Source organism: Hylobates moloch, unplaced genomic scaffold (genome assembly GCF_009828535.3).
Source record: "Hylobates moloch isolate HMO894 unplaced genomic scaffold, HMol_V3 SCAFFOLD_6, whole genome shotgun sequence".
Taxonomy (NCBI): Eukaryota; Metazoa; Chordata; class Mammalia; order Primates; family Hylobatidae; genus Hylobates; species Hylobates moloch.
The window spans coordinates 68,740,770-68,767,717 of NW_026652281.1; the positions used below are offsets into that span (position 1 = coordinate 68,740,770).

At 38.8% G+C, this 26,948-nt stretch overlaps 1 protein-coding gene across 3 annotated transcripts in view; it reads right to left on the reverse strand.

The window, feature by feature from the left end:
* Positions 1 to 26,948, reverse strand: part of JMY (junction mediating and regulatory protein, p53 cofactor) — a 96,192-nt gene that overhangs the window by 15,480 nt on the left and 53,764 nt on the right. For all 3 annotated transcript variants that reach the window (XM_058440770.1, XM_032156979.2, XM_032156976.2), the window contains exons 3-7: positions 21,973 to 22,123; positions 20,944 to 21,113; positions 11,600 to 11,765; positions 11,055 to 11,242; positions 5,504 to 5,590 (exon numbers count right to left, since the gene is read on the reverse strand). In XM_058440770.1, the coding sequence (XP_058296753.1) occupies positions 5,504 to 5,590; positions 11,055 to 11,242; positions 11,600 to 11,765; positions 20,944 to 21,113; positions 21,973 to 22,123 (762 nt within the window). The remainder of the gene's footprint in view (positions 1 to 5,503; positions 5,591 to 11,054; positions 11,243 to 11,599; positions 11,766 to 20,943; positions 21,114 to 21,972; positions 22,124 to 26,948) is intronic.

Here is a 26,948-nt window from a genome sequence, read left to right on the forward strand (position 1 = left end):
GCTTGAACCTGGGAGGCGGAGGTTCCAGTTGGCCGAGATAGTGCCACTGTACTCCAGCCTGGGCAACAGAGTGGGACTCTGTCTCAAAAAAAACAGATGAACAAAAGCAATCAAATCAACAACCAATATAACCAGCAGTTAGAAAAATACTTTTCAAGCATTATCCATGAATCATCTGGTTTAATATCACACTTTATTTTTAGCAGTTATCTAAGCAAACTTTTAATTTTCCCTATAGAGTTGAATCATCTAAAAGCTATATAATAAAATCTCATTTGGTAAAATTAATTTTAGTTAAATAAATGAAAAGGCTTTCTATATAGGTAAATGGTTTATTTTCTTGCTTTGTTTTAAAAAACTAGAGATACCTCCCAGAAGACCAGACCAGATAATTTCACATGGAAATTAACTACCCTCTCTTCCATTGTTCTCCTGTCCTTTTCAAATCCAACCCCCCATTCTATTCTTCTATCATTTCCCTCCTCTTCCCCACCAGCTTTCCCTAAACAATAGAATTTCTAATGAGAATTACTATTGCATTTGCATTGGGTGATTATATCAAAAACTCTAAGAAGAAAGTATGAGCAGGGAGATAAGGGTGGCAGGGAGACAACAGGAAACGGGAAAATAAAGCCAAGTGTGGTGGCTCCTGCCTGTAATCCCAGTACTTTCGGGGGCTGAGGCAGGAGGATTGCTTGAGGCCAGGAGTTGAAGACCAGCCTGAGCAACACAGTGAGACCCTATCTCTACCAAATAAATAAATAAATAAATAAATAAATAAATAAATAAATAAATAAATAAAAGGTGTGGTAGGCTAATTATTCTGAATAAAATGCAATCTAGTAATATACTACTAATTTACACAAAAGGACACAAAGATACACCACTCATGAACACAATTCGAAAGGGCTCTTAGAGCCTGAAATGTCAGCATGTGCCCAAAATAGCTGAGACAAGCATATGCCACCGCGCCCAGCTATTTAAAAAATTTTTTATAGAGACAGGGTCAGCCTGGTCTTGAACTCCTGGGCTCAAGCGATCCTCCTGCTTCGGCCTCCCAAAGGCTAGGATTACAGACATGAGCCACCATGTATGTTTTGTTGAAGTGAAAGCATGGAGTTTTGAATGTGCTTATAAAAAACAAGAGTTCATTCTTTAACGGGGAAAACAGAATTCTCCTATCCAATTTGTCTCTGAGCTAATAACAAATAAAATAGTAGTATTAATAAGTAATCCTCATATTTTGTTTTAGAGAGTTTACTATCAAATATTAAAATAAATTTCCTTAGTCTTGCATATTTAATTCACAAGGATGTCCAGGGGAAACTGTTGCAATAATAAGGTTAACATCTAAGAATCTATATTTTAAACAATCCACCACGTAAGAGGTTCTGACACTGGTGGTTTAAAACTAGCATTGAAAAACAATGATCTATTTTGATCTAAGCTAACTTTCATTATGCTTTATCTGTATGTGTTAAAGATGACTAGTTATTTAATGGATTCATTCTCTGACAATTATATATTCCAACCAAGGTATTAGGCAAAATTCTAAGGCAGATGACATTTATCTTTGGGATTGCCTTAAGAATCAATCTCTTGGCCAGGAGTGGTGGCTCACACCTGTAATCCCAGCACTTTGGGAAGGCGAGGTGGGCAGATAACTCAAGGGCAGCAGTTTGAGACTAGCCTGGCCAACATGGTGAAACCCCATCTACTAAAAATACAAAAATTAGCCAGGTGTGGTGGCATGTGCCTGTCATCCCAGCTACACGGGAGGCTGAGGCAGGAGAATGGCTCAAACCCGGGAGGTAGAGGTTGCAGTGAGCAGAGATGGCACCACTGCACTTCAGCCTGGGTAGAGTAAGACTCCATCTCAAAAAAAAAAAAAAAGAAAAGGAAAAGAAAAATAATCGATTTACTAATTTTTACTCCTGTTGCCCCCAAAAAATAGATCTGGGGAAAAGATCTGATACTCATTCATTCTAAAAAGTTAATTAGTTATTCCCCTCCACCAAAATCTTACATTTTATAAAAAGAAATACATTGGAAGTATGGAACCTTCATAACTAAACTGATAATGCAAGTACAAATGGTTATAGCAGGGAGCAACTTACTCACCTCACTGTTATGCTGGTCCCCTGACTAATCTTACAAAGCAGTTTCTGACCCACAGAAATAGTAATGAAAAATAAAAGTACATTAATTAATCTATTTCTAGATCCTAGGAGAAAGGTAATCTTACAGTTTATGGGTAGTTTGGCTAATTTTATGTGGTTAAAATGAAGAGTAAGGGGCAGCATTAGCTAAGAATGTGCCTTAAGGAGTAATGGAGACAAATTTAAGCCCTTTGGCTTTTAGTATGATGCGAAAGACAGAAAATTTTAAAAATATCCAAATATAGAGATATGGTCATGTTGGCATTTCTGATATTTAAGTACAAATTACTGGCATTAACTAATTTAAGACACATCTGAAAAGATGCCTGTAAGGATAATATATTGCGTGGGATGCGGCACAGCAATATGGGAGAAGGAGAAGGTTTCTAATGTAACTTTATATAAGGTGAACTAATATTCTCAGCAAACTAGGGATAGAGGGGGAACTTCCTAATATTCTTAGCAAACTAGGAATAGAGGGGGAACTTCCTCTACTTGATAAAGAACATCTATCCCAAAACCTACAGGTAACATCAAACTTACTGGTGAGAAACTAGAGCTTTCTTGCTAAGATCAGGAACAAGACAAAGATGCCCCCCTTACCACTCCTTTTCAACATTATACTGAAGTGCCAGCTAATGCAATAAGAGAAATAAAAGCTATACAGAAATAAAACTGTCTTTGAAGATAGATGTAGAAAATCTGAAAGAAAACTGATTAAAAAAACTAGATTATAGATTATAAGAAAAAGCTTAATTAACCAAAGTCAATTGTTTTGTAATACACCAGCAATGAACAATTGGAGTTTTCAACTAAAAACATAATACTATTTATATTACCACCTCCCTGACAAAGAAGAGGAAGATAGACTTAGGTATCTTAGGTATAAATCTTACAAAAGGTGTACAAGATCTTTATGAGTAAAATTATAAAACTCTGATGAAAGAATCAAAAGAATTAAATAGATGAAAAATATTCTTTGTGGATAGGAATATTCAATATTAAGATGTTAGTGCAGGAGAAGGCAGTAGAGGCTAAAATAAAAATTATAATTAAAAAGCAAAAAAACTAAAAAAAGGAGAAGTATTTTAAAATGAAAAAAAAAAAACAAAAAAGATATTAGGTCATCCCTACTTGACTTATAAATTCAACACTGTCCCAACCAAAATCCCAGCAATTTTTTTTGTGGCTACTGACAAGCTGATTCTAAAGCTTATATGGTGAGGCAAAAGACCTAGATGAACAAAACAAAATAGGACACCCAAAAATAGACTGAAGAGACAGAATCATTTGATCTTTGACAAAGGAACAAGACAATTCAATGGAGAAAGGACAGTCTTTTAAACAAATGGTGCTGGAACAACAGGAAGTCCACAAGCCTAAAAAATCTAGACACAAACTTTATACTCTTCACAAAAATTACCTCAAAATGGATCACAGACTTAAATATAAAACACAAAACTATAAAACTCCTAGAAGATAACATAGGAGCAAATCTAGCTGATTTGGAGACTAGCAATGACTTTTTAGATGCAACACCAAAGGAATGAACCATGATAGAAAGTGCTGGTAAATTGGACTTTGTTGAAACACTTCTGTTCCGCAACAGACACTGTCAAAAGAATGAGAAAACAAGCCACAGATCATGAGAAAATATTTGCAAAACAAAGGGACACATCTGATAAAGGAGTGTAAGCCAAAATATATGAAGAACTCCTAAAACTCAACAATAAGAAAATAAAAATCCAATTTAAAAAATGAGCAAAAAGGCTGGGCACGGTGGCTCATGCCTGTAATCCCAGCACATTCGGAGGCCAAGGAGGGCAGATCACTTGAGGTCAGGAGTTCAAGACCAGCCTGGCCAACACGGTGAAACCCCATCTCTACTAAAAACAAAAATTAGCTGGGCATGGTGATGCATGTCTATAGTCCCAGCTACTCAGGAGGCTGAGACAGGAGAATTGCTTGAACCCAGGAGATGGACGTTGCAGTGAGCTGAGATTGCGCCACTGCACTCCAGCCTTGGTGACAGAATAAGACTCCAAAAAAAAAAAAGAGCAAAAGATCTGAACAGACACCTTACTAGAGATATATACAGGGGCAAGTAGGCATTTGGACAGATGCGCTCTTTCTCTCTCTGTATATGTATCTATTTATCTATATATCTGCATTAGAGATTTGCAAATTAAAACAACAGTAAAAGCCAGGCACAGGAGTCCATGCCTGTAGTCCCAGGAGGTTAAAGCAGGAGGACTGCTTGAGCCCAGGAGTTTGCGGCTAACCCGGGCAACCTATCAAGACTCCATCTCTTAAACACATACACACCCACACACACCAAAAGATACCACTATACACCTGTCAGAATGGCTAAAATTCAAAAACATAACAACAGCAAAATGCTAGAGAGGATGTGGAAAAATCTGAACTCTCATTCATTGCTGGTGGGAGTTCAAAATGGAACAGCCACTATGGAAGACAGTTTTGCAGTTTCTCACAAAACTAAATACACTCTTACCATACTCTCCAGCATTCATGCTCCTTGTTATTTACCCAAATTGGCTGAAATTTATGTGCACAAAAAGCCCTCCATGGGTGTTTATAGCAGCTTTATTAATTGCTGCCAAAGCTTAGAAGCAACCAAGATGTCCTTCAATAGACGCATGGATAAACAAACTGGGACATCCACACAATGGAACATTATTTGGTGTTAAAATGAGCTATCAAGCCATGAAGACACGGAGCAACCTTAAATGCACGTTACTACGTTAAAGAGGCCAACTGAATAGGTTATATACTGTATCATTCCAACTGTACACTGGTAAAGGCAAAACTATGAAGACTATAAAAAGATCAGTGTTTGCCAGGGGCTTGGGGAGACAGAGGGATGAGTAGCGGAACAAAGGGATTTTTGGAGCAGTGAAATTATTCCATATGATACTATAATAGCAGATTCATGTCATTATACACTGTCAAAACCAACAGAACACAAAATACCAAGAAAGAACCCTAACGTTAAGCAACAGATTTTGGGGAATGGTGATGTCCAATGTTTCACTGATTTTAACAAATATTCCACTCTGGGGGATGTTGACAGTGGAAACGCTATCAAGTGTGGGGACAGGGGTATAGGAGATGTTGATGGTAGGGGAGGCTACGTGTGCGGGTTGAGGGTATAGGAACTCTGTACTCTCCAATCAATCTTGCCTAAAAACTGCTCATTATATAAACTGAACTAATGTTAACATCCAGTTATAAGTTTTTTTTTATCATTCTCTACAGATTTTATCCACTCTAAAACATGTAAAAAATAAAGTTTTGTTCAAAATCTTTGAATCCAAACTTACTAGTTGTACTGTGTGATGGGTTCTATATTCATCTTCAATCCGAGTGCGCTGTTGGATTTTTTCATTGTGTTTTGCAATACATATTTCCTGTAAATACGTAAAATGTGTTTTAATACAAGTGAAACTTGAAAGACTCTGAACACCACACCAAGGTTAAATTTTGATCTTAATATATACCACCTACAGAACAAAGCATCGCATTGACCACCTCTTGTTTCTTATCTGGACAACTGAAGCTGTAAAAGCCAAGTAATCAGGATCTTACAAAAAGACCCCTCTATTAAACTATTAACTTCTATAGACCTCCTGGTTTCTCTTTTTTGAAGGAGGAGAGATGGGGCAAGGTGGACTGAAGGGGGTTGTCCTGAAAGGTCTCTTTCAGATCTGAAGTCTGCATCCAGAAGATTCCACATCTCATTATACTTTTTCTGAGAGACAGGGTCTCACTATGTTGCCCAGACTGGTCTTGAACTCCTGGCCTCAAGTAATCCCCCTGGCTCAGCCTCCTGACTTACTGGGATTTACAGGCATGAGTCATGGCACCTGGGTTCATTATACTCTTTAAACATGTCTGGGCAAAAAAGAATATGAAAGTATTTACTTATATAAAATATGGATTGTCAAGCTCTCTCTGACAAGTTAAAGACCATGAATTTTTTTGTCCAGACTGGCTTAAACAATATGGGATCTGAATCTTTTGGTCACAGACATAAGAGCTCCAAGAGACCTGGAAGACTAGAAAGTCAAAATTATCTAGAAACTATGAAAAAAAAGCATATATTTTCCAATTACAATATAAAACAGGATTTTTATAATAACTGTGAGATATGCACTACTTTATAAAATAATGCACTATATTCTGCTAACTTTTTACCAGTACCAAGCTAAATCTTCATTTACCCTGTGTCCTTTCCTAAGAAAACTATTTGGAGAAGTTTTCCAGATAAAAGGGTTAGTCTCCAACATTCCAAAGCTATACTAAAATGATCAGTTTTTTTTTTTTTTTTTTTTTTTTTTTGAGATGGAGTCTCACTGTTGCCCAGGCCAGAGTGTGGTGGCGTGATCTCTGGCTTACTGCAACCTCTGCCTCCCAGGTTCAAGAGATTCTCCCATCTCAGCTCCCATGTAGCTGGGACTACAGGCACATGCCATCACGCCTGGCTAATTTTTTGTATTTTTAGTAAAGACGGGGTTTCACCATGTTGGCCAGATTGGTTGAACTCCTGACCTCAAGTGATCCGCCCACCTTGCCCTCCCAAAGTGCTGGGATTATAGGTGTGAGCCACCATGCCCAGCCTAAAATGATCACTCTTTCAATTAGAGAAAGTCAAATAATAACCTTTGAAGTCAGTAAACTGTATTTTAAAGCAAAATGTCTTTTTTTTACTTCTTGTTCTTTACCCACTCTGGTTCACTCTATTGCCTAGCAAGAATCTATCCAGTGCAATGGGGAAAACAAAGGGCGTGTTAGATAGTGTCACGACTTGGTGATACAGTAACTCAGGTCTCTGAGTGTCTAGGACAGAATCCTACCCCTGCTCCATATTAGCTGCTTTTCCTTAGGTGATTTATGTCACTACTAGAAGCGTTGGTTCCCTTGCTTATAAATGAGGATACGGGTCCACAATCCCTTATCTAGAACAGAGGTCAGACATGTTTTGAAATTCAAAGTTTTTTGATAATTTAGAGAATGGTGGTAGTTGTATATACCATATATACCCTAATAAGCAAGATCTGAAACCATATCCCATAATAAGTAATAATAGTTAAATGAATTGTCAAAGTGAGAATAAGACAATAAATAACTTCATGTTAGCTCAGGTCTGGTTTTGCCACCAAATGAAGAATGAAAATGATTCTAATTTTCTGAGCTCTCTGGATTTCATTTGACTACTGGGAAAATTAAAGAAGATAAAAAACAAAGAAAATTGTTATTTTTGTTACTCTTCTTGAAATGTTTAATCACAAAGCATTGACTTCACTAGCACAGCCGGAGACCACCTATCTCCACTCTTTCAAGGGGTGAGGCAGGACATGAACTGTGTATGCAATCTTACAATGAGTGCCAGAGAAATCACGAAGCCAGTGACCTTGGGCATGTCGATATGTAAACAAGGGAATATAGGATTATGTTACATAGGGAGGCATTTGTTTTTCCTTGTATATTTGATCTTCTCGCATTCCCTATCTTTTCACCACCCTTCCTTATTTCACTCTTCCTTCCCTCTGCAGTTCTGCCACCTCAGTTGCTGGGCTTGGGGTACCACACAAGTGTAAATGGAGAGATTCTCCAAGGCTGAGTTTCCCTACTTCAGATTTAGATTAACACAGAAATGAAGACTGAAGAATACTGATTAAATTGCTATGAGCTAACACTTATCAACAAGGGAAGAGCTGGTATTAAGTTCAGCCTGAGGCTCTTAATGCTGCTAGAAGAGTACACAGCTCTGTGGGCCATGGTCACCAAGGTTGCTCCTCTTCACCCCTCACCTGTACAGTTTCCTTTGCTATTCCGTCAGTCACTGCTTTAGACCTCTGCTGCACTCCCTTCTCAGACCACCGAGATCTACTCCTTGCCCCCAGCTTTTCTCAAAACTCTCAACATAAGGCCCCAGTAGTCTCCCAATATTGGATGTCATGGAGTCATTTCTTTCTTCCTTTACCTTTCTGGAGCACCTGAGCCTACTGACCATCCTGTTGTGTGGAATCATCATCTTCACTTCTGTGACTTCAAGCTCTCCTGCTTCTTTCAACTTCGATTACTCTTTCTCTTTGATCCCCTTCTTCTGCATACACTCTCAAATGTTCCCCAGCGTTCTTTCCTTAGAGCCTTTCTCCTCGCACTACATCACAGCAGCTCAGTCTTTCATAACCTGTGCCCTTTACAATGCTTCCTCACCCCTAGCCAAGAACGTTTTGCTTCCTGAATTACAAATATTAAATACAATGAAGGTTTTTCTTCCTCAAACTATGTATCTACCCTGCTCCACCACCTTCCCTTGCTCTTTCCTATCAGCCTCCCACCTCCACCCCATCATTCCTAAGAACACCCTCCTCAGGCTGGGCACAGTGGCTCACACCTGCAATCCCAGCACTTTGGGAGGCTGAGGATTGCTTGAGCTCAGGAGTTTGAGACCAGCCTGGGCAACATAGTGAGCCCATCTCTATAAAAAATAAATAAAATATTTAAAAAATCACCTGCTCAGTATGTTCTTCTGAGACCATCTCATACACTTGTAAGACTCAGGTGCCCAGTTGTCTCAAACTGTCTCACAGCCATCTCTACCTGGATGCCCCAGACCTCTTATATGCAAGTCTAAAACTCAGCTTATCACCTCCCACCCATATGTGCTCTTCCTCTGAGTTTTCCATCTTGGTTGGTGACACCACCATCTACCTCAGTGCCCAATCCAGAAACCAGAGAGCTGATAGAGAATGGCTCTTCCTCCCTCCTTCACCACATCACTAAATTCTACTAACTTTTTCTGCAAAGTGTCAGATCTAGACAGTTCAAGATTTGTCCATCTCTCACCCTGCACAGGCACTCACTTACTTCATAGTCTTAACCTCTCAATCTTATTGAGGTGGAGGATAATGACATCTTCCAATCAGAACCTTTCCATCTCTTCTCCCTCTAACCTATTTTTCATGCTGCCTTATCTTGCTAAAATGTGAATCTGTTCATATTACCCCTTTGCTTATACTACAGACAAAGCTCAGGCTTGTTAATGTGGTATGTAAAATTTCCCATAACTTGGTCCCCACCCTGCAGCATGTCTTACAATGTAGAATGCTCTGACAAACCATGCTGTTTTCTGCTTCAGTGTCTTTGCTAAGCACTATTCTGTCCTGTTTGTAATTACCCAACACCATCAATCTGGCCAATTTCTATTCAGATGTTAAAAGCCAGTACAAGTGTCATCTCTTCAGAGAAGGCTTTCCTCACTCCCTGCTCTTGATCTGTTTTTGGCCGGCAGAACACTCATCTGTTCACCTGGTTTGCCTTCTCTAAAAGACTGGGAGGAGCAGGGACTATGCCTTGCTCATCTTTGCATCCTAAGTCTAACAATGTGCCTAGTATACTGGTGAATTAAAATGAAATCAGACTTTCAATTAAGTCTGAGTTGCACAGCATTTTCAAAAACTTGCAGGTTTGCAAATTCCGAGTCTCAAAAGTACTGCATTATACACCTAAAAGTAATATATAAAATACTCCTAATATTCCTTAAAAATGTGCTCTTCTGAAATCTTATTTACTTTTCATTCTCCCCTAAAATTGTTCTATAGGACCTGCTGAAATCACTGCAATGGTTTTTTTTTTTTTTTTTGAGACAGAGTTTCACTCTTTTTCTCCAGGCTGGAGTGCAATGGTGCCATCTTGGCTCACTGCAACCTCCACCTTCTGGGTTCAAGCCATTCTCCGGCCTCAGCCTCCCGAGTAGCTGGGATTACAGGTGTGTGCCACCATGCCTGGCTAATTTTTTGTATTTTTAGTAGAGACGGGGTTTCACCATGTTGGCTGGTCTAGGACTCCTGACCTCAGGTGATCCACCCACCTCAGCCTCCCAAAGTGCTGGGATTACAGGCATGAGCCACCGTGCCCAGCCTGCAATGTTTACCTGGTTGGTGCAGACTGGAACATGAAATGAAGCTCACAACCACGGCTGACACAGCAGTGGGTTTCAATTACCACTGTCACGGGGAAATAGCAAAGGCACATAATTATGTGAAAGCCATGGCTCTGGATGGCAAGGTAACTGTTCTGTTGATGGACAATGTGATAGAAGGTCCTTGGGGAGGCAGAGGGATGTGGATACATGCCTGCCTGTGTTTCTTTAATGTGCAAGAGCTATTTCAAAAAGCAAAGGTATTGATTTTCTGTGGAATGAGGAAATGGTAGCCTTGGAATGTGGTGAAGAGCAGGAAGGTGGGTTCTCAGAGAACATGACATACTTTTATAATACTTGAGCTTAAAGCAAATCAGTACCACACAGTCATCAGTTTGGTCTAGGTTGGACAGCTAGTTCCAGATTCCAACTCTACACTTACAGTGACTAGAAACAGCTCTACGATAGTTAACATCTGGACTAGAGTGCAAAACATTTTTTAAGACACAAGAAGAATCACATTTCCACAAAATGAGTCATTCCAAATATCAAGAATCAAACATTTTGAAATGTAATCAAAGTTAAATAAAGAAATAACAATCTATAAAATTCCTTAAGATTAAGGTCAGAATCGGGGCTTGTAAAAAACATCGCTGGACCTCCTTAAATAAAAAGGGAGTCAGGAATCACATTATCAGGGATCCTGTAGTCGTGCCCTTTAGCAGAGTCACCATTACTGTTTCTAGAGGTAAAGAGAACATCACTATTGGCTGTTCCAATGTGTTTAAGAGGGCAATTCTCAGAGCACTATAAGTGCATTGAGCACTGATAAGAGGTAGTGCTTACTTAGTTTTAAAACATACGCAAGTTTTAAGGACAAAACAGATGAGATTAGTAGATATGGATAAAAGACTAAGTAATGAACAAAAGCAATATTTAAATACCTTTTTATTTCTGAGGTAGGATTTCTTGGCGGAAACCCGTCCACGTCTTGCTTCCAGCTGGCGTGCTTTCTGCTGAAGTTTCTGCAGTTCTTCTCTCTGTAAGTATGCAGATGCTGCCATCTCTTCCTTCTCCAGCATGGCCTCCATGCTTTCGTAAGTGTCATAGTACACCACTTCATCTCTTTTTTCTGTTACAGAACAGCAAAAAAGAGTAGTGGTAAAGAATATGGGCTAGGCTTTGGACAGAACAAGGTTCTAATCTCATTACTGGCCCTGTAACCTCAGGCAAAGCCATTATCTCTTAAGCTTCTTTGTAAATGGTGATTATAATTTAATATACCTCATAGAGTGAATGTATGCAAAGTGTTTAGCAGTATCTGGCAAACAGTAAGTGCTCAATAAATGCTAGAAATCGCCTCCCCCAATTCTCTCCCTAGAGAAAACAATTTTTTAAACGTCTTAACAGAAGAAACATACCTAGTCCATAAGTATTTTCTCATGTATTCAATCTTTGGTGAACTTATGTGGTTAAATGCACGCCATACCTGATATAAGTCTTTTGATGCTTTCTAGTTGCGCTGTCAATAATAACTCTTCACACTTCAAGATTTCAAACTGTACTTCATACAACTGAAGTTGCAGGTCATAATAGTCAGCTTCTAACTGATCCAATCGGGCTATGGCTTCTGTACCACCCCGCAAACTCTGCATCTGCATTGAAAATACAAATTAAAAAATTTCTAGCTGGTGGGGACAAGAAAATCAAGTTAGTATTAAAAATTAATACTAATTAGATAGCATAAACCTACTAAGTAATTGCTCTCAGAAAGAAACTTGTAGGCATGGAATCTAGACTTTAAAATATATATATATATATAAAAGTAATAATCAAGTCATATTATATGGTGGAAGTAGGCAAACATGGTAAAAATAAGGTTTTAATGTTTATGTTATACTTATGCATATTTATGGTAATAATATATGTATCATCTGGATATAAATGCTTTCCCTCTCAAAAGTGGATGCTAAGTTATGTAGTTGCTGTTTTCACAGAGATATATGAAACTGACAGGGCCATTCTCAGATATTTACAAGAATGGTAAAAGTTGGTTAATGCCACATATCTGGAGTTTTGTTTTGTTCCATGGTCACAGACTGGCTAGGTTCTGGGATTTGTTGACTGTGGAGTGAGGTGAGAATATGTGAGTGGAACAGCAGAAGACAATTGCTTTAGATGGAAATCCTTGCAATCCGTAAAGTGTCACTTTAGGTAAATGCAATCAACGTCCTAGGCTGAACTTAAAGTGAGATCCAGAAATTTCTGGGCATGGCTCATAAAGTGAGGGATGGTCTTCTGTGAGGTTTGCTTGGTTGGTCAGTTCTTGGTACTGGAGTGGGAAAATTTTTGCCAGGAATCTGAAGGAAACCACCAAGGGGAAAGTGTACTTTAGATAACTGGTTCCTAACCCTACTATTTCTATGGCTTTCTATTTGGCTCTACGGAGAAAGGCAGATAAAAGAAGCCAAAGGAATGGCTTTTCAACAGTCAGTGAGATGTGAAGGACAAGCATAGTTCTCTAGAGTGAGACAGTAAGCATTCTTCCAAGAACATTGCACCACCACTGCTTTGGTAGTTTAAAGGTTCATGCTTAGAAGCTCCAGGAAAGCCCCGACATGGGCATCAGTGCGCCCTCAGGCCAAAGGAGCAATAGTGAAGAGCCCTGGATTCAAGTGGCTTCCCAAGGAGTGACCTTCAAAGGAGGAGATGAGAGAACAAAAGGGAAAATTATTAAGAGTATTGTTTACGAGCTCATGTGAGACATCACTGGGGTCCCAGAATACCAAAGAAATACTTGACTGGCTGTCAGGGACAACCCACAGGGAAAAAGACAGTGAATTCTTATTTTCCTAAATGATCCCTTTTGTCTGGCGAGGTTGGTAAAACCTGTCAGCACATAAAAAGAATATGTTTTAAAGAAAATTCCAGCTTTTGCTTTACAGTCATCTACACAGTCTTACCCAATAACTAGAATATTTTTCCTTAAAATATAATTTCAAATCCCTTTCACAAGAATTTTGAACTGAAAAACAATGGTTAGGCTCCAGTCTAAATGTGCAGTGGTAAAAAATTAAAAATAACCAGGTGAATTAAATACAGTGGTACTTTGTTTTATGAATATTTTATAAATGGATACTTAATAGATTATCTAAGTATAAGACTGTGAGCGATCCTGCTGCATTAGGAAATATTTTATGGGTGACAAACAATGAATATAACAACCCCAAAGTGGGTTCAATTATAGCAGCTAGGGAGGGGAATGTGAACAATATGAACTGTTGTTTTTGTCCCAAGTCATAAAATAAGAACCAAGGATTAATGTCTGCCCTGAGACTCGTGGACTCGCCACTTGAGATGATAAACATCCCTTTTCATACTCTCTTGGGGCTCTTGCCCAGCTCTGGAAACACAGCTGTAGGATATACATTGTTCCAATATCTGCACCCACACTCTCTATTACCACAGCATACAAACAGGTAAGATATCTAATGTTAGAAGGCTTTATTCTCAAGTGGGGAATTGTTAAGTTAAAACCTTAGTGTAAGGCCGGGCACGGTGGCTCACGCTTGTAATCCCAGCACTTTGGGAGGCCGAGGCAGGCTGATCACGAGGTCAGGAGATCGAGACCACGGTGAAACCCCGTCTCTACTAAAAATACAAAAAAATTAGCCGGGCGTAGTGGCGGGCGCCTGTAGTCCCAGCTACTCGGAGAGGCTGAGGCAGGAGAATGGCGTGAACCCGGGAGGCGGAGCTTGCAGTGAGCCGAGATTGCGCCACTGCACTCCAGCCTGGGCGACAGAGCGGGACTCCGTCTCAAAAAAAAAAAAAAAAAAAAAAAAAAAAACATCTTAGTGTAAACCAGTTTAAAAACCTTAATCTAAGATTACCTTCCAGTGATATTGTTCAGATCCAGGCTGTTAGTTCATTTTCACTACTCTGGTTCTACCCAACTAAGTGACCATTTTCTGCTACGTTCATGATGCTCTGCTAAGTTCTTCCCCTAGCACTCTGTAAGTTTCTCTCCCCTGCCCAATCTCTTGGCTAAGGAAAAAGGTTGAAAGTCCCCCAGTGACATGCCTTTACACTGTCAGCTTTCTCAACCACAAAGAGAACAGTACTCTGACTGCAGCCCAGAGCCAGGGTACTTTAAAAGCACTTGAGAAGCACAATGCTACAGGACACACTCAATATCAAAAATCAAACTGAGAAAGGAAGTGGGTATTCTCTTACAAGCAGTGACCTCACCCTCAATTTTTTGGTTTGGTGAGTTCTATCTAGACCAAGAGTCCAGATGTGGATTTGCCAAGGGCTGTGGTCTAAAGATAACCTCATCAGAGGCAGACAAGCAGTGAAGGAGTCTGTTAAATCCCAACCTCTGAAAGGACAAACAATAGGTCAGTGGTGGACTTTGGGAAAAGCTAAAGGGTTGTAGAACCAGAACATACAGGACTTTTATGAGATCAGCAAAGGAGAAAAGGATGCTATGACTGAGAGAAATCTGTGAGGGCAAAATAATACTCTGAGGTCTATCTAATCTTCAACGTGGAGGCAAAATCCTTATTATAAGGCATGAAGAGGTACGGAGCAGGCACCCTGCTCCAAATTTCCTCCCTGTTTTAACATCTGAAATTTCCAGACTGAGTTTTCCTGTCCTCAGCTGACAGCCACAGAACTAAGAGAAACAGAATCCAGGGTGAAAAGAGAACTAATTCCAGATAATGGAGCAGTGCAGGGAAGGTGGGTGCCACAATGGGGTGTCTTTTTTATACCTGAGAGCAGTGCTTCCCTGGGCAAGAAGAAAGAAGCCCTGAAAGTAGTTTTAATTCAATGGAAAAATTGGCTACCTTAAAATTTAACTTAGCTCAACTTTTACTCTCCTAAACATACTTCAATTATCAGGATATCAGTGCCCCAAACCAAATTGTCACCTCCCAATGTGATCCAGGTAATGACTAGCAAAGTTTGAGCTAGACTCAATTCTCCTGATCCCTACAAGAGTGCTCTTTCCACTAGAAAAAATTAGGGATTACCAGCCAAAAAAGACAGAAAAATATCAAAGTGTTATTGTTATTGTTTTACAGCAAATCTAAGTAAGGGGATGAAGTACCAATTCATGTCCATACATCCACGTAAGAACAACATACCCTGCTGACTCCACAATCATTCTCACCATGTGTAATAATGATAAGGTAGTTTTCATGTATACCTATTTTGACTGTACTTTATCATGAAACCAGATGGCACTTTTTGCAAACTATGCAAATGAATTATGCCCTTGTTCTGCCTTTCACCTACTGTGCTAGAAAATTCCAATGACATTAGAGGAACTATTAAAAGAGCTACCTGTGGACTGAATCATTCATTCAAAAACTACTCACTGAGCATCCACCACTGTTTGAGTTACAGAAAATATGCAGTCAACAAGAAATGAAATGAGGGTTCGAAAATAAGTCATAGCTGGGCATAGTGGCATGTGCCTGTAATCCTAGTGACTTAGGAGGCTGAGACAGCAGGGACTCTGAGCCCCAGGAGTTTGAGCTTGTGGTGAGCTATGATCGTGCCACTGCACTCCAGCATCAGTGACAGGGCAAGGCTGTATCTTTTTTTTAAAGGGTCATAAAAACCTTGGACAGCATAAGGGGAATGACGTTAAGGGCAAGTTTTCAACCAAAACTAGCCCTATTATGTAGAAAGAATGAACATGAGAATTAGTAACAGACAAGCCTGAGTATAAATACAGGTTTCACCAGTAACAACTGCACAAATATGAGTAACACAAGCTGACAGAATTATCTGAATTCCACATGTCAGAAATCCTGGAAAACTGAAAATTCCCATAATTTAATGTCAGACCAAATCTCACAATCCATTTGTGGAAAAATGTGATCTGAATTTTTCATAAACTATTTTTAATCCTTAGTTATTCCATTTAATGTGACCATGTGTTTCATTAGTAGACTAATAACACTTGTCTGAAGTTATATGCTCTATCTTACCTTTCTAAAATCTAAAAAAAACCTGGGATTCTCAAATATATCTGTCTTCAGGGAATTCAGATAATGGTCTTGGGCTTATAGCATAAAAGGTTATGTTTGAGAATTTAACAAGATAATATACATAAAGGCACTAAGGACAGGGACTAAAGCATTTTAAACTTTAACTGCTGCCAAAACAGAATTTATATGGTGAAAACAGAATTTAATATAAACTAAGGCCTTTACAGTGGAACCTACCTTTTTGTATTTAGACTCTTTGAAATATATAGTGTGCACCTATGGAATAATCTACATATTGACAAATAAAATGAAAACTAAAAACCAATCTCCTTGCCTGGACAAGGACCTCAAAAACCCCACCTCAGCTCAGACTCAGGCTGTGTCTACCACATCACAGCTTCTTACTATGGGAACTTTCTGGCAAGGCCCATACAAAATGCCATATCACCTAGTCAACGGCATGCTTTGTGAACCCTGAAATGTTGGTTGAGGCAAGTAAACATCTTAAGCATGGAAATTATGTATCTTTTTCTTCTCTGTATTCCCTTCTGGGATACTGGCACAAAACATAACATACAATTAGAGTAATAATCACTAATATTTATCCAGGTCTTACTCTATGGCAAGTGCTATAGCAAATGCTTTATATGCATTAACTCATGAAATCATAACATCCCAGAAGGTATATAATATTTACATTTCAAAGACAGGTTAAGGAACTCACTGAAGCTTTCCTAAGGAGTTAAGTTTGCAGAATTGAGATCTATAGAGGTGCTCTGTTCAGTAAGGTAGCCAAAAGCCACATGTGGTTATTTAAATTTAATTTAAAATGCTGTTCCTCTGTTGCATAAGCCTCATTTCAAAAGCTCATTAGCCACATATGGCTGAAAACTACCCTACTGGAGAGGGTAAACATAGAACATTTCCATGATTACAGGGCATTCTGCTGGACAGCACTGTCCAAATCCTAAGCTCATATCCACCATGGTATATAATCAATGCTCAATAAATACTTGACAAATTAAAACTGAAAGAGAGGAATATAACCTTAATTAATCATAATTAATTAAGATTATTAAGAAAGAAATGTCTTTCTCCTACATGCTTGTAGGAGAAAGACAAAAATAAGCAGCTAATCTTCAAGACTAGTATGTATTCAGCTCAATATTCTAGTAGATTATGTACGTTCATAGAAATTATCAAGGAATTATAAATAGACGGGGAATTGTTAAAATCCTCTGCCAGGGAAAGAAAGCACACTGATATACTTTTTTTTTTTTGAGACAGAGTTTCACTCTTGTTGCACAGGCTTGAGTGCAGTGGCATCATCTTGACTCACTGCAACCTGTGCCTCCTGGGTTCAAGCTATTCTCCTGCTTCAGCCTCCCGAGTAGCTGGGATTATAGGTGCTCACCACCACATCTGGCTAATTTTTGGTATTTTTAGTGGAGACAGAATTTCATCATCTTGGCCAGGCTGGTCTCGAACTCCTGACCTCAGGTGATCCGCCCGCCTTGGCCTCCCAAAGTGCTAGGATTACAGGCATGAGCACCTGGCCCTGATATACTTTTGAAAGCCTTTCAGCCACACGAATTGGAATCTAAAGGGTTTTCTGGTTAATCCCGGTTAACCAGAAAATAGAAGTCTACAATTTAATTCAGATGTTTCACGATTTGTTTCATGATGGCATTTTATTTTGTTTTATTTTATTTTATTTGAGACGGAGTCTCACTCTGTCACTCAGGCTGTTGGAGTGCAGTGGCACAATCTCGGCTCACTGCAGCCTCTGCCTCCTGGGTTCATGCGATTCTCCTGCCTCAGCCTCCAGAGTAGCTGGGACTACAGGAGCACGCCACCCGCCTGGCTAATTTTTTGTATTTTTAGTAGAGACAGGGTTTTGCCGTATTGGTCAGGCTGGTCTCGAACTCCTGACCTCAGGTGATCTACCCGCCTCAGCCTCCCAAAGTGCTGAGATTAGAGGCGTGAGCCATCATGCCCAACCTCATGATGGCATTTTAATTTTATCATCTATTTCAATTAATAACTATATAGAAAATCTCCTTATTTCAACATTAATCCTTATTTTAATAACACTTCTAGTATATATTCTACTCCTAATCCTGTGTGGTTATATGTATTTTAATCTTGTCCAATAGTTTAAAACGAAAAACATAAGCTATATCTGATAACCTGGATTAATAATATAGAACTGAAAATAAAGACTTACTTGCATGGTCAGATTATGCTATTATTTCCAAATCTAGATGGGGAGTATACTATTGAAAGAGTAGAATAAAGTAGCTACAACTAGTTAAACTCACAAAGGATTCTTTCACAGGTATTGGGCTAAAAACACAGTATTTTCAGCAGTTTTCATGAGGAAATCAGAACACGGGCAGTCATTCTGAAATAAGAGGCTCAGATACAGATGATTTGAGAACCTACTAAAATTGTGTGCAAAATTGCATATATATGTACATTACTCTGAGTACAGGGTTCTCATATTGTTAAAGGGGCAAGAATGACCTAAAAGGGATAAGAATGATTATAATTAAGACTCAGCACCAGACGCAGGGGCTCACACCTATAATCTCAGAACTCTGGGAGTCCATGACTTGAGGGGTCTCTTGAGGCCATGAGTTAGAGAACAGCCTAGGCAACACAGCAAGACTCTGTCTCTATTTTAACTAACTAAATTAATTAAAAAAAAAAAGTTAAAAAATTAAAGGGGGTATAAATTAAAAGGAACAGTATCTACTCCTAAGAGCAGTTAATTCTTTCAAGTCAAACAGCATTTTGCCTGCTTAGGTAATATTTAATATTTCAGTGTTAATTCAGAACATTTATTTCAAGTACGGTATTACGCTCGTGGCAAATATTCTTAAATATTTTACATTTAATTTTTAAATTAAATTTAATTAAAAACATTTTCATTTTTAGGGTTGTCTTAATTTTGTCACATCAAGAAGAACTTTGTTTTAAAAATAACCTATGGGGACAAATCACAGGGTAGTACTGTTTTGCAAAATCTTTACTGGCAAAGCACTGTTCTGGAATGGGCTTAATAATTCACATTTGCTCTCTTTCTCATGAGTAATGTGGGCATGTTAAATTAATGCTGATAAAATTGGTATAGTACATCACCACACATAGCTACAAAGCACAATACCTATCTAAATTATATACAAAACAAGCATAAACCTGGCAAGAATGACTAGCTGGCAGTTTTAACAAATACTGTGAAGAATTCAAATACAATCCAGACTATTACATTAATGCGACAACCCCAGGGAATAGGACCCCCCCACTTCCCAAGATAATCATCTCAAACTCTCAGGACCCATTTCATGCTCGTTTTTCCTCTACTACCCTAGACCAACTACAGTAAGAACAGTCAGAAATCTTACCCTCCCCTGCTCTCTTAGGCAGCTGTCCACTGACAGAATAACTTCAGTGCTAGCCAGGTTAGAACAATAATGCTGGATAATATAATGAAGACGGACTGAGCATGGACCTGTAACTCCAGCACTTTGGGAGACAGATGCAGAAGGACTGCTTGAGCCCAGGAGTTCAAGATGAACCTGGGCAATATAGGGAGACCTCGTCTCTACAGAAAATAAGTAAATAAATAAAAATTTGCAAGGTGTGGTGGGGTGCGTGCCTGCTACTCAGGAGCCTGAGGTAGGAGGACTGCTTGAGCCCCAAGAGGTCAGGGCTGCAGTGAGTTGTGATCTCACTCCAGCCTGGGTGACAGAATAAGACACTGTTTCAACAAGAACAAAGATGAAGATAAAGGTGGTACTCTATTTCAAGCAAAAAGAGGGACTTAAGTTTAAAAGTTCTAGAATTTAAGACAACTCCAGAGAGTCAGTAACATGAGGGGAACAAGCTAATTAGAAAAGGATATTACAGTAGAAATGCCTCAGGGGAACATGAGATGGGGAAAGTGTGAACAATTTCCCGGATAAGCCAAGTTCCAATTTTACCTTTTGATAACCAGCAAATAAAAATAAGGGGAAATGAAATAATGATAAAAATCCATCAACAAAAAGATTTCTAGATCACAGGTATGATACCTTATAGGTTACTTCATATACTATTTTTTAAACAAGTGTATATGAGCATAAGCACTTCAAAAATGTCAATGAGAACCATCTTGCTGTACAACCTAAGCCAAAAAAAAATACATATTTTACATAATGCTGTATTCGTGTAACTAAAGCAGAGATGATGATTTGTTCTTCTCTAGCAACTAAAATGTGCTACTTTAATAAATATGTACTCAGTGTTTTCAAGCCAATGAGGGCAACCCACAAAATGGGTATGAATATTTATACCTAAGTCAATAGTAAAAAAGGATAGACAGTGACTGTAGGGGGTACAGAGGAGGTGGGAGATGGGGGAGACCAGTGTGTTCCAGTAGGAATAAAATGGGAAGTTCCAAAATGTAATGGTATAAAAGCACTATATAATCAATCCTAACAAAATGCCACTGCCTTAGAAATTTTACTGAATTTCTCTGGTCAGTGAAACTTTCTTAATAATTGCTGGAAAGCTTTACGTTTTTGCAGTATAAAACACTTTACAGCAACTAATAAATTCTGATGCTGGCCCCTCTGATCAACAGTGCAGTGCTGCCAACCATCACACTGTGATGCTGTGAAATATGCTACGTCTAACTCTTCTAATGACAACTTAAGTCACAGGACCTATTGTGTTTTCATCTCATGGAGACAGCATAAAATTACTGCCTATGGAATCAAAAAAATGTCTTGTACAAAGATTAAAATGACAAACTGTAACTTCTTCTGATTTTTCTGATGATTTTTGTTACCTCTTCCTTTAGCGCATGTTTCCGCTGTTCCAAGCATATCTCTTTAGCTCTCATCATCTGCAAAGTTTCCTTAGAAACTGCATACTGGAGTTTTTCCATCCGTTCAGCAGCCGCTGCCCATGATGCTTTACCAAATTTCTTCTGATCAGCTCGCATTCGATCATACACAGCTATTAATAATTTTTTTAAAGAGAAATTAAGACAAATAACAACTTAATACTAAAGCATTTGAAAAAGATTTCACTGACCACACAAAGAGAAACAAATCCTGCTGTCATGATAAACTGCTTATAACTTTTTTCTTTTTTTCTTTTTTGAGATGGAGTCTCACTCTGTTGCCCAGGCTGGAGTGCAGTGGCACGATCTCAGCTCACTGCAACCTCCGCCTCCCGGGTTCAAGCAATTCTCTGCCTCAGCCTCCCGAGTGGCTGGGATTACAGGCACCCACCACCATGCCCGGCTAATTTTTGTATTTTTAGTAGAGATGGGGTTTCACCATCTTGGCCAGGCTGGTCTTGAACTCTTGACCTCGTGATCCACCCACCTTGGCCTCCCAAAGTGCTAGAATTACAGGCGTGAGCCACCGTGCCCGGCCAACATTTCTAAAACATAATTTGAGACTATCTTAGATTCTAATGTCTTCAATCTGTCCTCAGAAATAACGTTCTGCAGTTAAAACACTTGTAAAATTAGCTTTCAGAAACTTTAAAAATGCTCTCACATGTCCAGTGTTATTAACTTTCAAAGTTTTGAGGAAAGCATTAATTCTGTGAGGTTTTATGCTTTTTTCCTCAGTATGTTAGTAGAAACACAATTATTTACTATTCATATTTAAATTATATATATTTAAATATACGTATCTATGAAAAGACTGATAGGACGTGCCTTAATTTGCTAATAGTGGTTTTCTCTAACTGCTGGGATTATGAGTGATCTTCATATACTTTTCTATGTAATTTTTCTGAACATAAAATACTTAACCACTCATTTCCAAAAATACGTAAAGGATAAATTTACTGAGAAACCTACCTTTTTGAGCTTTAGCTGTTATTTCAAAGTACTTGACAGTAAGATCTTGAATAGACAGTACAGCCATGTGAGCTTTCCGCTGCCAATCAGCATCTTCTTTTTGTAGACTCTCAATTCTTCGAGGTCCCAGATAATCGTTCTCCATGGAAATCTTCAGAGAGAAACAGAAAAAATTAAGAAGTCTTTCTTCTACTCATTCCTCAACCATTTAAAGTTTATATACCACAAAGAATACTTGTTCTTCCCTGCTCAAGAGGATAAGCTATTAGTTTACAAAACAAGTGAATTAACAATAATACTGAAGATATTTGACATAGAAACCTATTCCCCATTTTGCCCTTTCTTCCATCCCCCTCTCACTCCATACATAGGCAAAGGATATATACCAATATGTTAAGACTGATTGTTTTTAGGTGTCTTGATGAGGAATTTATTTCCTCCTCTATGATAAAATATCTTTTTTGGTTAAGACTTATTTATGCCCCCCCAAAATTACTTAAATTGTTTATTTCCTTAACAGCCACTATATAAAACAATTGAAAACCTGGATTTTCACAATGACAATATAAAAACCAGCCTATATGCATACTGAAAAGACTTTAGATAACAATAATAGAGGAAGGCCAGGCACGGTGGCTCAGATAGCTGAAAATCAAAGGATAGACAGGAATGAACCAGGTGAATGCTAAAACAAAATTTAAAGAAGTGATAATATTAAAAGTATATTTCAAAACACTACATAGGTATGTTTTAACATGGAAGAAAGGTACAATCAAGAACTGCAATGGACCACTTACACATACAATCTTGCTTTACCATATACAGTGAAATAGCTATCAGCAAGTTATATATGAAGCCAATGATAACTTTATTAGGATAAATTAAAAAAAAAAAAACAGGCAAAATGTTAACCCACCCATGACACACTTAAAAAAACACTGATCAAGTATAATTAAGCCACTAAAAAGCTAGTAATGAATTCTGAAGGTAGAAATAATACAACCCATATTCTCCCTGTTTTTTGTTTTTCTTTTTGAGATGGAGTCTCGCTTTGTTGTCCAGGTTGGAGTACAGTAGTGCGATCTTGGCTTGCTGCAACCTCCGCCTCCCAGGTTCAAGTGATTCTCCTGCCTCAGCCTCCTGAGTAGCTGGGATTACAGGTGCCCGCCACCACACTTGGCTAATTTTTGTATTTTTAGTATAGATGGGGTTTTGTCATGTTGGCCAGCCTGGTCTCGAACTCTTGACCTCAAATGATCCGACTGCCACAGCCTCCCAAAGTGCTGGGATTACAGGCGTGAGCCACCACACCCAGCCTACAACCCATAGTCTCTAAACAATGCTGTGAAAGGAAAATAAAATCTCAGGATCCCAAACTCACTATATCAAAGGGCAAGATAAGCTTGGGAGCTGAGTCATGCAAAAACTGCTTTCCTTTTGCTCCCAGACAGAGAGGGAGGATTGCTTGTGACCAGGAGTTGGAGACCAGTGTGGATACCATAGCAAGACCCCATCTCTACTAAAAAACAAAACAAAACAAAACAAAGAATTAGAATATGAAAAAAACAAAAAAGCCGGGCGCGGTGGCTCACGCTTGTAATCCCAGCACTTTGGGAGGCCGAGGCGGGCGGATCACGAGGTCAGGAGATCGAGACCATGGTGAAACCCTGTCTCTACTAAAAACACAAAAAATTAGCCGGGCGTGGTGGCGGGCGCCTGTAGTCCCAGCTACTCGGAGAGGCTGAGGCAGGAGAATGGCGTGAACCCGGGAGGCGGAGCTTGCAGTGAGCCGAGACTGTGCCACTGCACTCCAACCTGGGCGACAGAGTGAGACTCCGTCTCAAAAAAAAAAAAAAAAAAAAAAAAAAAAAAAAAAAAAAAAAAGAAAAAAAAAAAGAAAAAAAAAAAAGTCATGAGTGAGCATGCCTAAGACAACAAGGGGAGCATCAGGTGTAGAGATTTGGGTGCAAAGTCTGGGCAGACTTCCGAAAGGGAATAATGAGTAATATCTGGAAATATTAAGAGTAGAATTTTATATTAACAGAATTTTAGCCAGATACTAAAGATGGTTAAGTGTGTCTCTGGGTAAAACACCTTTGAGAAAAATAAAAGGTATTGTGGGGAAAGAATACCAGTTGTGTAGATGAGGACAAACTTCATTGAGGTTCATTAATTGCAGATGGTTTTGATGACTGTGTATTTAATTTGACAGGAAACCACTGTGGGACTCTACAAACTAAGTGACATATTTAGACTTCGTCTTAGATTTAAGGATTCTAGTGGAGTTGTTTGCTGTAACAAAATTGGTGTGTGTGCTTTCTTTTATTGCAATTACCTCTGAATTTAAAACATACAGGTTTAAAAGCATACAATTAGTATTTACAAGTATGGGATAGAAATTTAATAAAATGCTACAAGGCAAAACTTAAATCCCTTAAGATATTATAATAGAAGTTCTTCTAAATGACATGATTATACTTTATTTAACAATACAAAGAAAAGACAAATGGAAATTAGCGAAGTTATACCTTTTTTGAAAAGTCTGAATCCTTTGACAATTATGAAGATAACATAGTTTGCTACCTTAATATATTCAAATATACAGAATGTGAAATACTCGAATGCCCAGTATGCTTTTCTTTTAAGCTGCTGTTTAACTGACTTTAAATTTTTCTTTTCTTTAGAGATGGGAGTCTCACTATGTTGCCCAGGCTGGAGTGCAGGGGCTAGTCACAGGCACAATCATTAGCGCACTGCAGCCTCAAACTCTCAGTCTCAAGTGTCCTCTTGCCTCAGTCTTCCAGCAAGCTGAGACTACAAGTGCACACCACCATGCCCAGCCTTTAACTGACTTTTAAAACTCAGCAGCTGTAACATCTGTCCAAAGGTTAAAGATCCGTAATTAGTCGATTGTGCCTAAAACCTTAAGCTAGTTTCCCCTAACTTTGAAAGTCTGAAAATGTGTGTACATTCTTGTCTGTTCATCTCCAAGTTCATCCTTCTGTCTTGTGATGCTAGGTTTGAGAGTGCAAATCACATTTAGCCTTTGCCAATAGAAGAGTTTGGAAGAGGGAGGAGATATGCTTCTATCTGCATCCCTTGACTTCAACTGGTTGCTGTTCCTATCAGCATCACCCAAGCCTTATTTCACCCCAGCATCAGCAGTTCCTTTCTGAAGCAATAACAGAATCTAATTTGCAGTTTTTTCAACCCTAGGCTCATAGTACAACCCCCAAGACAAACCAACCCCTCACTACTGAATCCTCTGAGAACTAGGTCTCTCCATTGAGCACCAGGCAAGCAATGCCCTCTTTTTCAGGTTAGCTCCACGGGGTTCCTCCTCTATGCTTCAGTTTCAATAATTCCAACCCCTTCTCTTTGTTTCTCCAACCCTAGGAGTGGTAGCTGTTTTTACAATTGCTTCCTCTGAGGTACCTTAGAGTTACTTTCTTGCCTTCTCAATTGTCTGGTTAACAACTTTACACCTAATTAACAAATTCTTTATATTAGATTCTCTCTGTTGAAATAACTAGTTTTTCTGATTAGCTCTCAACAGATACAACTATGGAACAGAAATTTAATAGTGTTCAGAATTCAAAAATCTTAATACAAAAATCATTCTTACTTGCATGGTTAAGTCCATGTACCATTTATCGAAAGAAAAGTATAAAACTTGCATTATGGTTTTTTTTTTTTTTTTTTTTTTTTAAGATGGAGTCTTGCTCTGTCACCCACACTGGAGTCAGTGGCGCAATCTCAGCTCACTGCAACCTCCAACTCCCGGTCTCAAGCAAGTCTCCTGCCTCAGCTTCCTGAGTAGTTGGGATTACAGGAGCACGCCACCACACCCGGCTAATTTATTTTTATTTTTATTTTTAGTAGAGATGGGGTTACATGATGTTGGCCAGGCTGGTCTTGAACTCCTGACCTCAGGTGATTTGCCCACTTCGGCCTCCCGAAGTGCTGGGATTACAGGCATGAGCCACTGCGCCCAGCCTATTGCGACTTTTTGAAGAGGAAAAAAAAAATTTTTTTTAAACCTGTGGAAAGTTATTTGAAAGTAACTTGTACTTTGTTGTTGGATTAATGTTTTTACCTTTATGAGTACAGCTACAAATACAAAGAACATAAACATGCTTTCCATGCTTTTTAATGCTGTCTTTTAACTGACTTTTGAAGTTTCATAGCTTTAATGTTGCAGCCAACTGGTAAGGAACTTGTTTAATAGTTCATTGTACCTAAGACATTAAACAAGGGTACTAAGTACTTTTCCTAACTTGGCAAATTTGAAGATGTGCAGCACTGGTTAGCTGGATCATGTGCTAAAAACAATGACACCCCTGTTTTCAATTTCAGTGCTAGAAAGAAAACAGTGCCTGTTTTTAACACGGAAAAAAGCGTGTGTCAGCTAGGACAGTGAAACTAGTTTATAAATACAAATTACCTGGCATGGAATTATTATGAAGCACAGCACTTGGGTACTGGCTTTTATGTAAGAAACACAGTAGGGGGGAAATCCACCTTAGATTCTTTGGTAAAACAAATGCCAAGATAAATCTGTGAATGTACCATCACGAAGAAGATGAGGGGAAAAAACTGTGAATATACTAATGTAACAGCACCCACAATGCAAATTTTCCAGACCGTGGAGTTGCCTGAAGATGACTCTTGAATGATCTGACAACATGATTAGCTTAGTATCTATTCATGGGTTTTTATATTCAGAGCAAATATTGTTGAGAGATTCTTACAGCTAAGGCAAGTGTGAGAAACTATGCTTTTTTAAAAAAAGTTAGAGAAATCGAAACTCAAGTGAACTAAAGGAAAGTATAGCGCAGGTGAGATATGAGTATCTTAATGTATAATGGTGGCACTACCTGGTTCACAGTGTGCATGCAGTGGATGCATACAGTGGTAAAAACTGCACCCTGCACAATAAATAGCACCCGGCCGAGGGGGTGGAGTAGATACTGAAA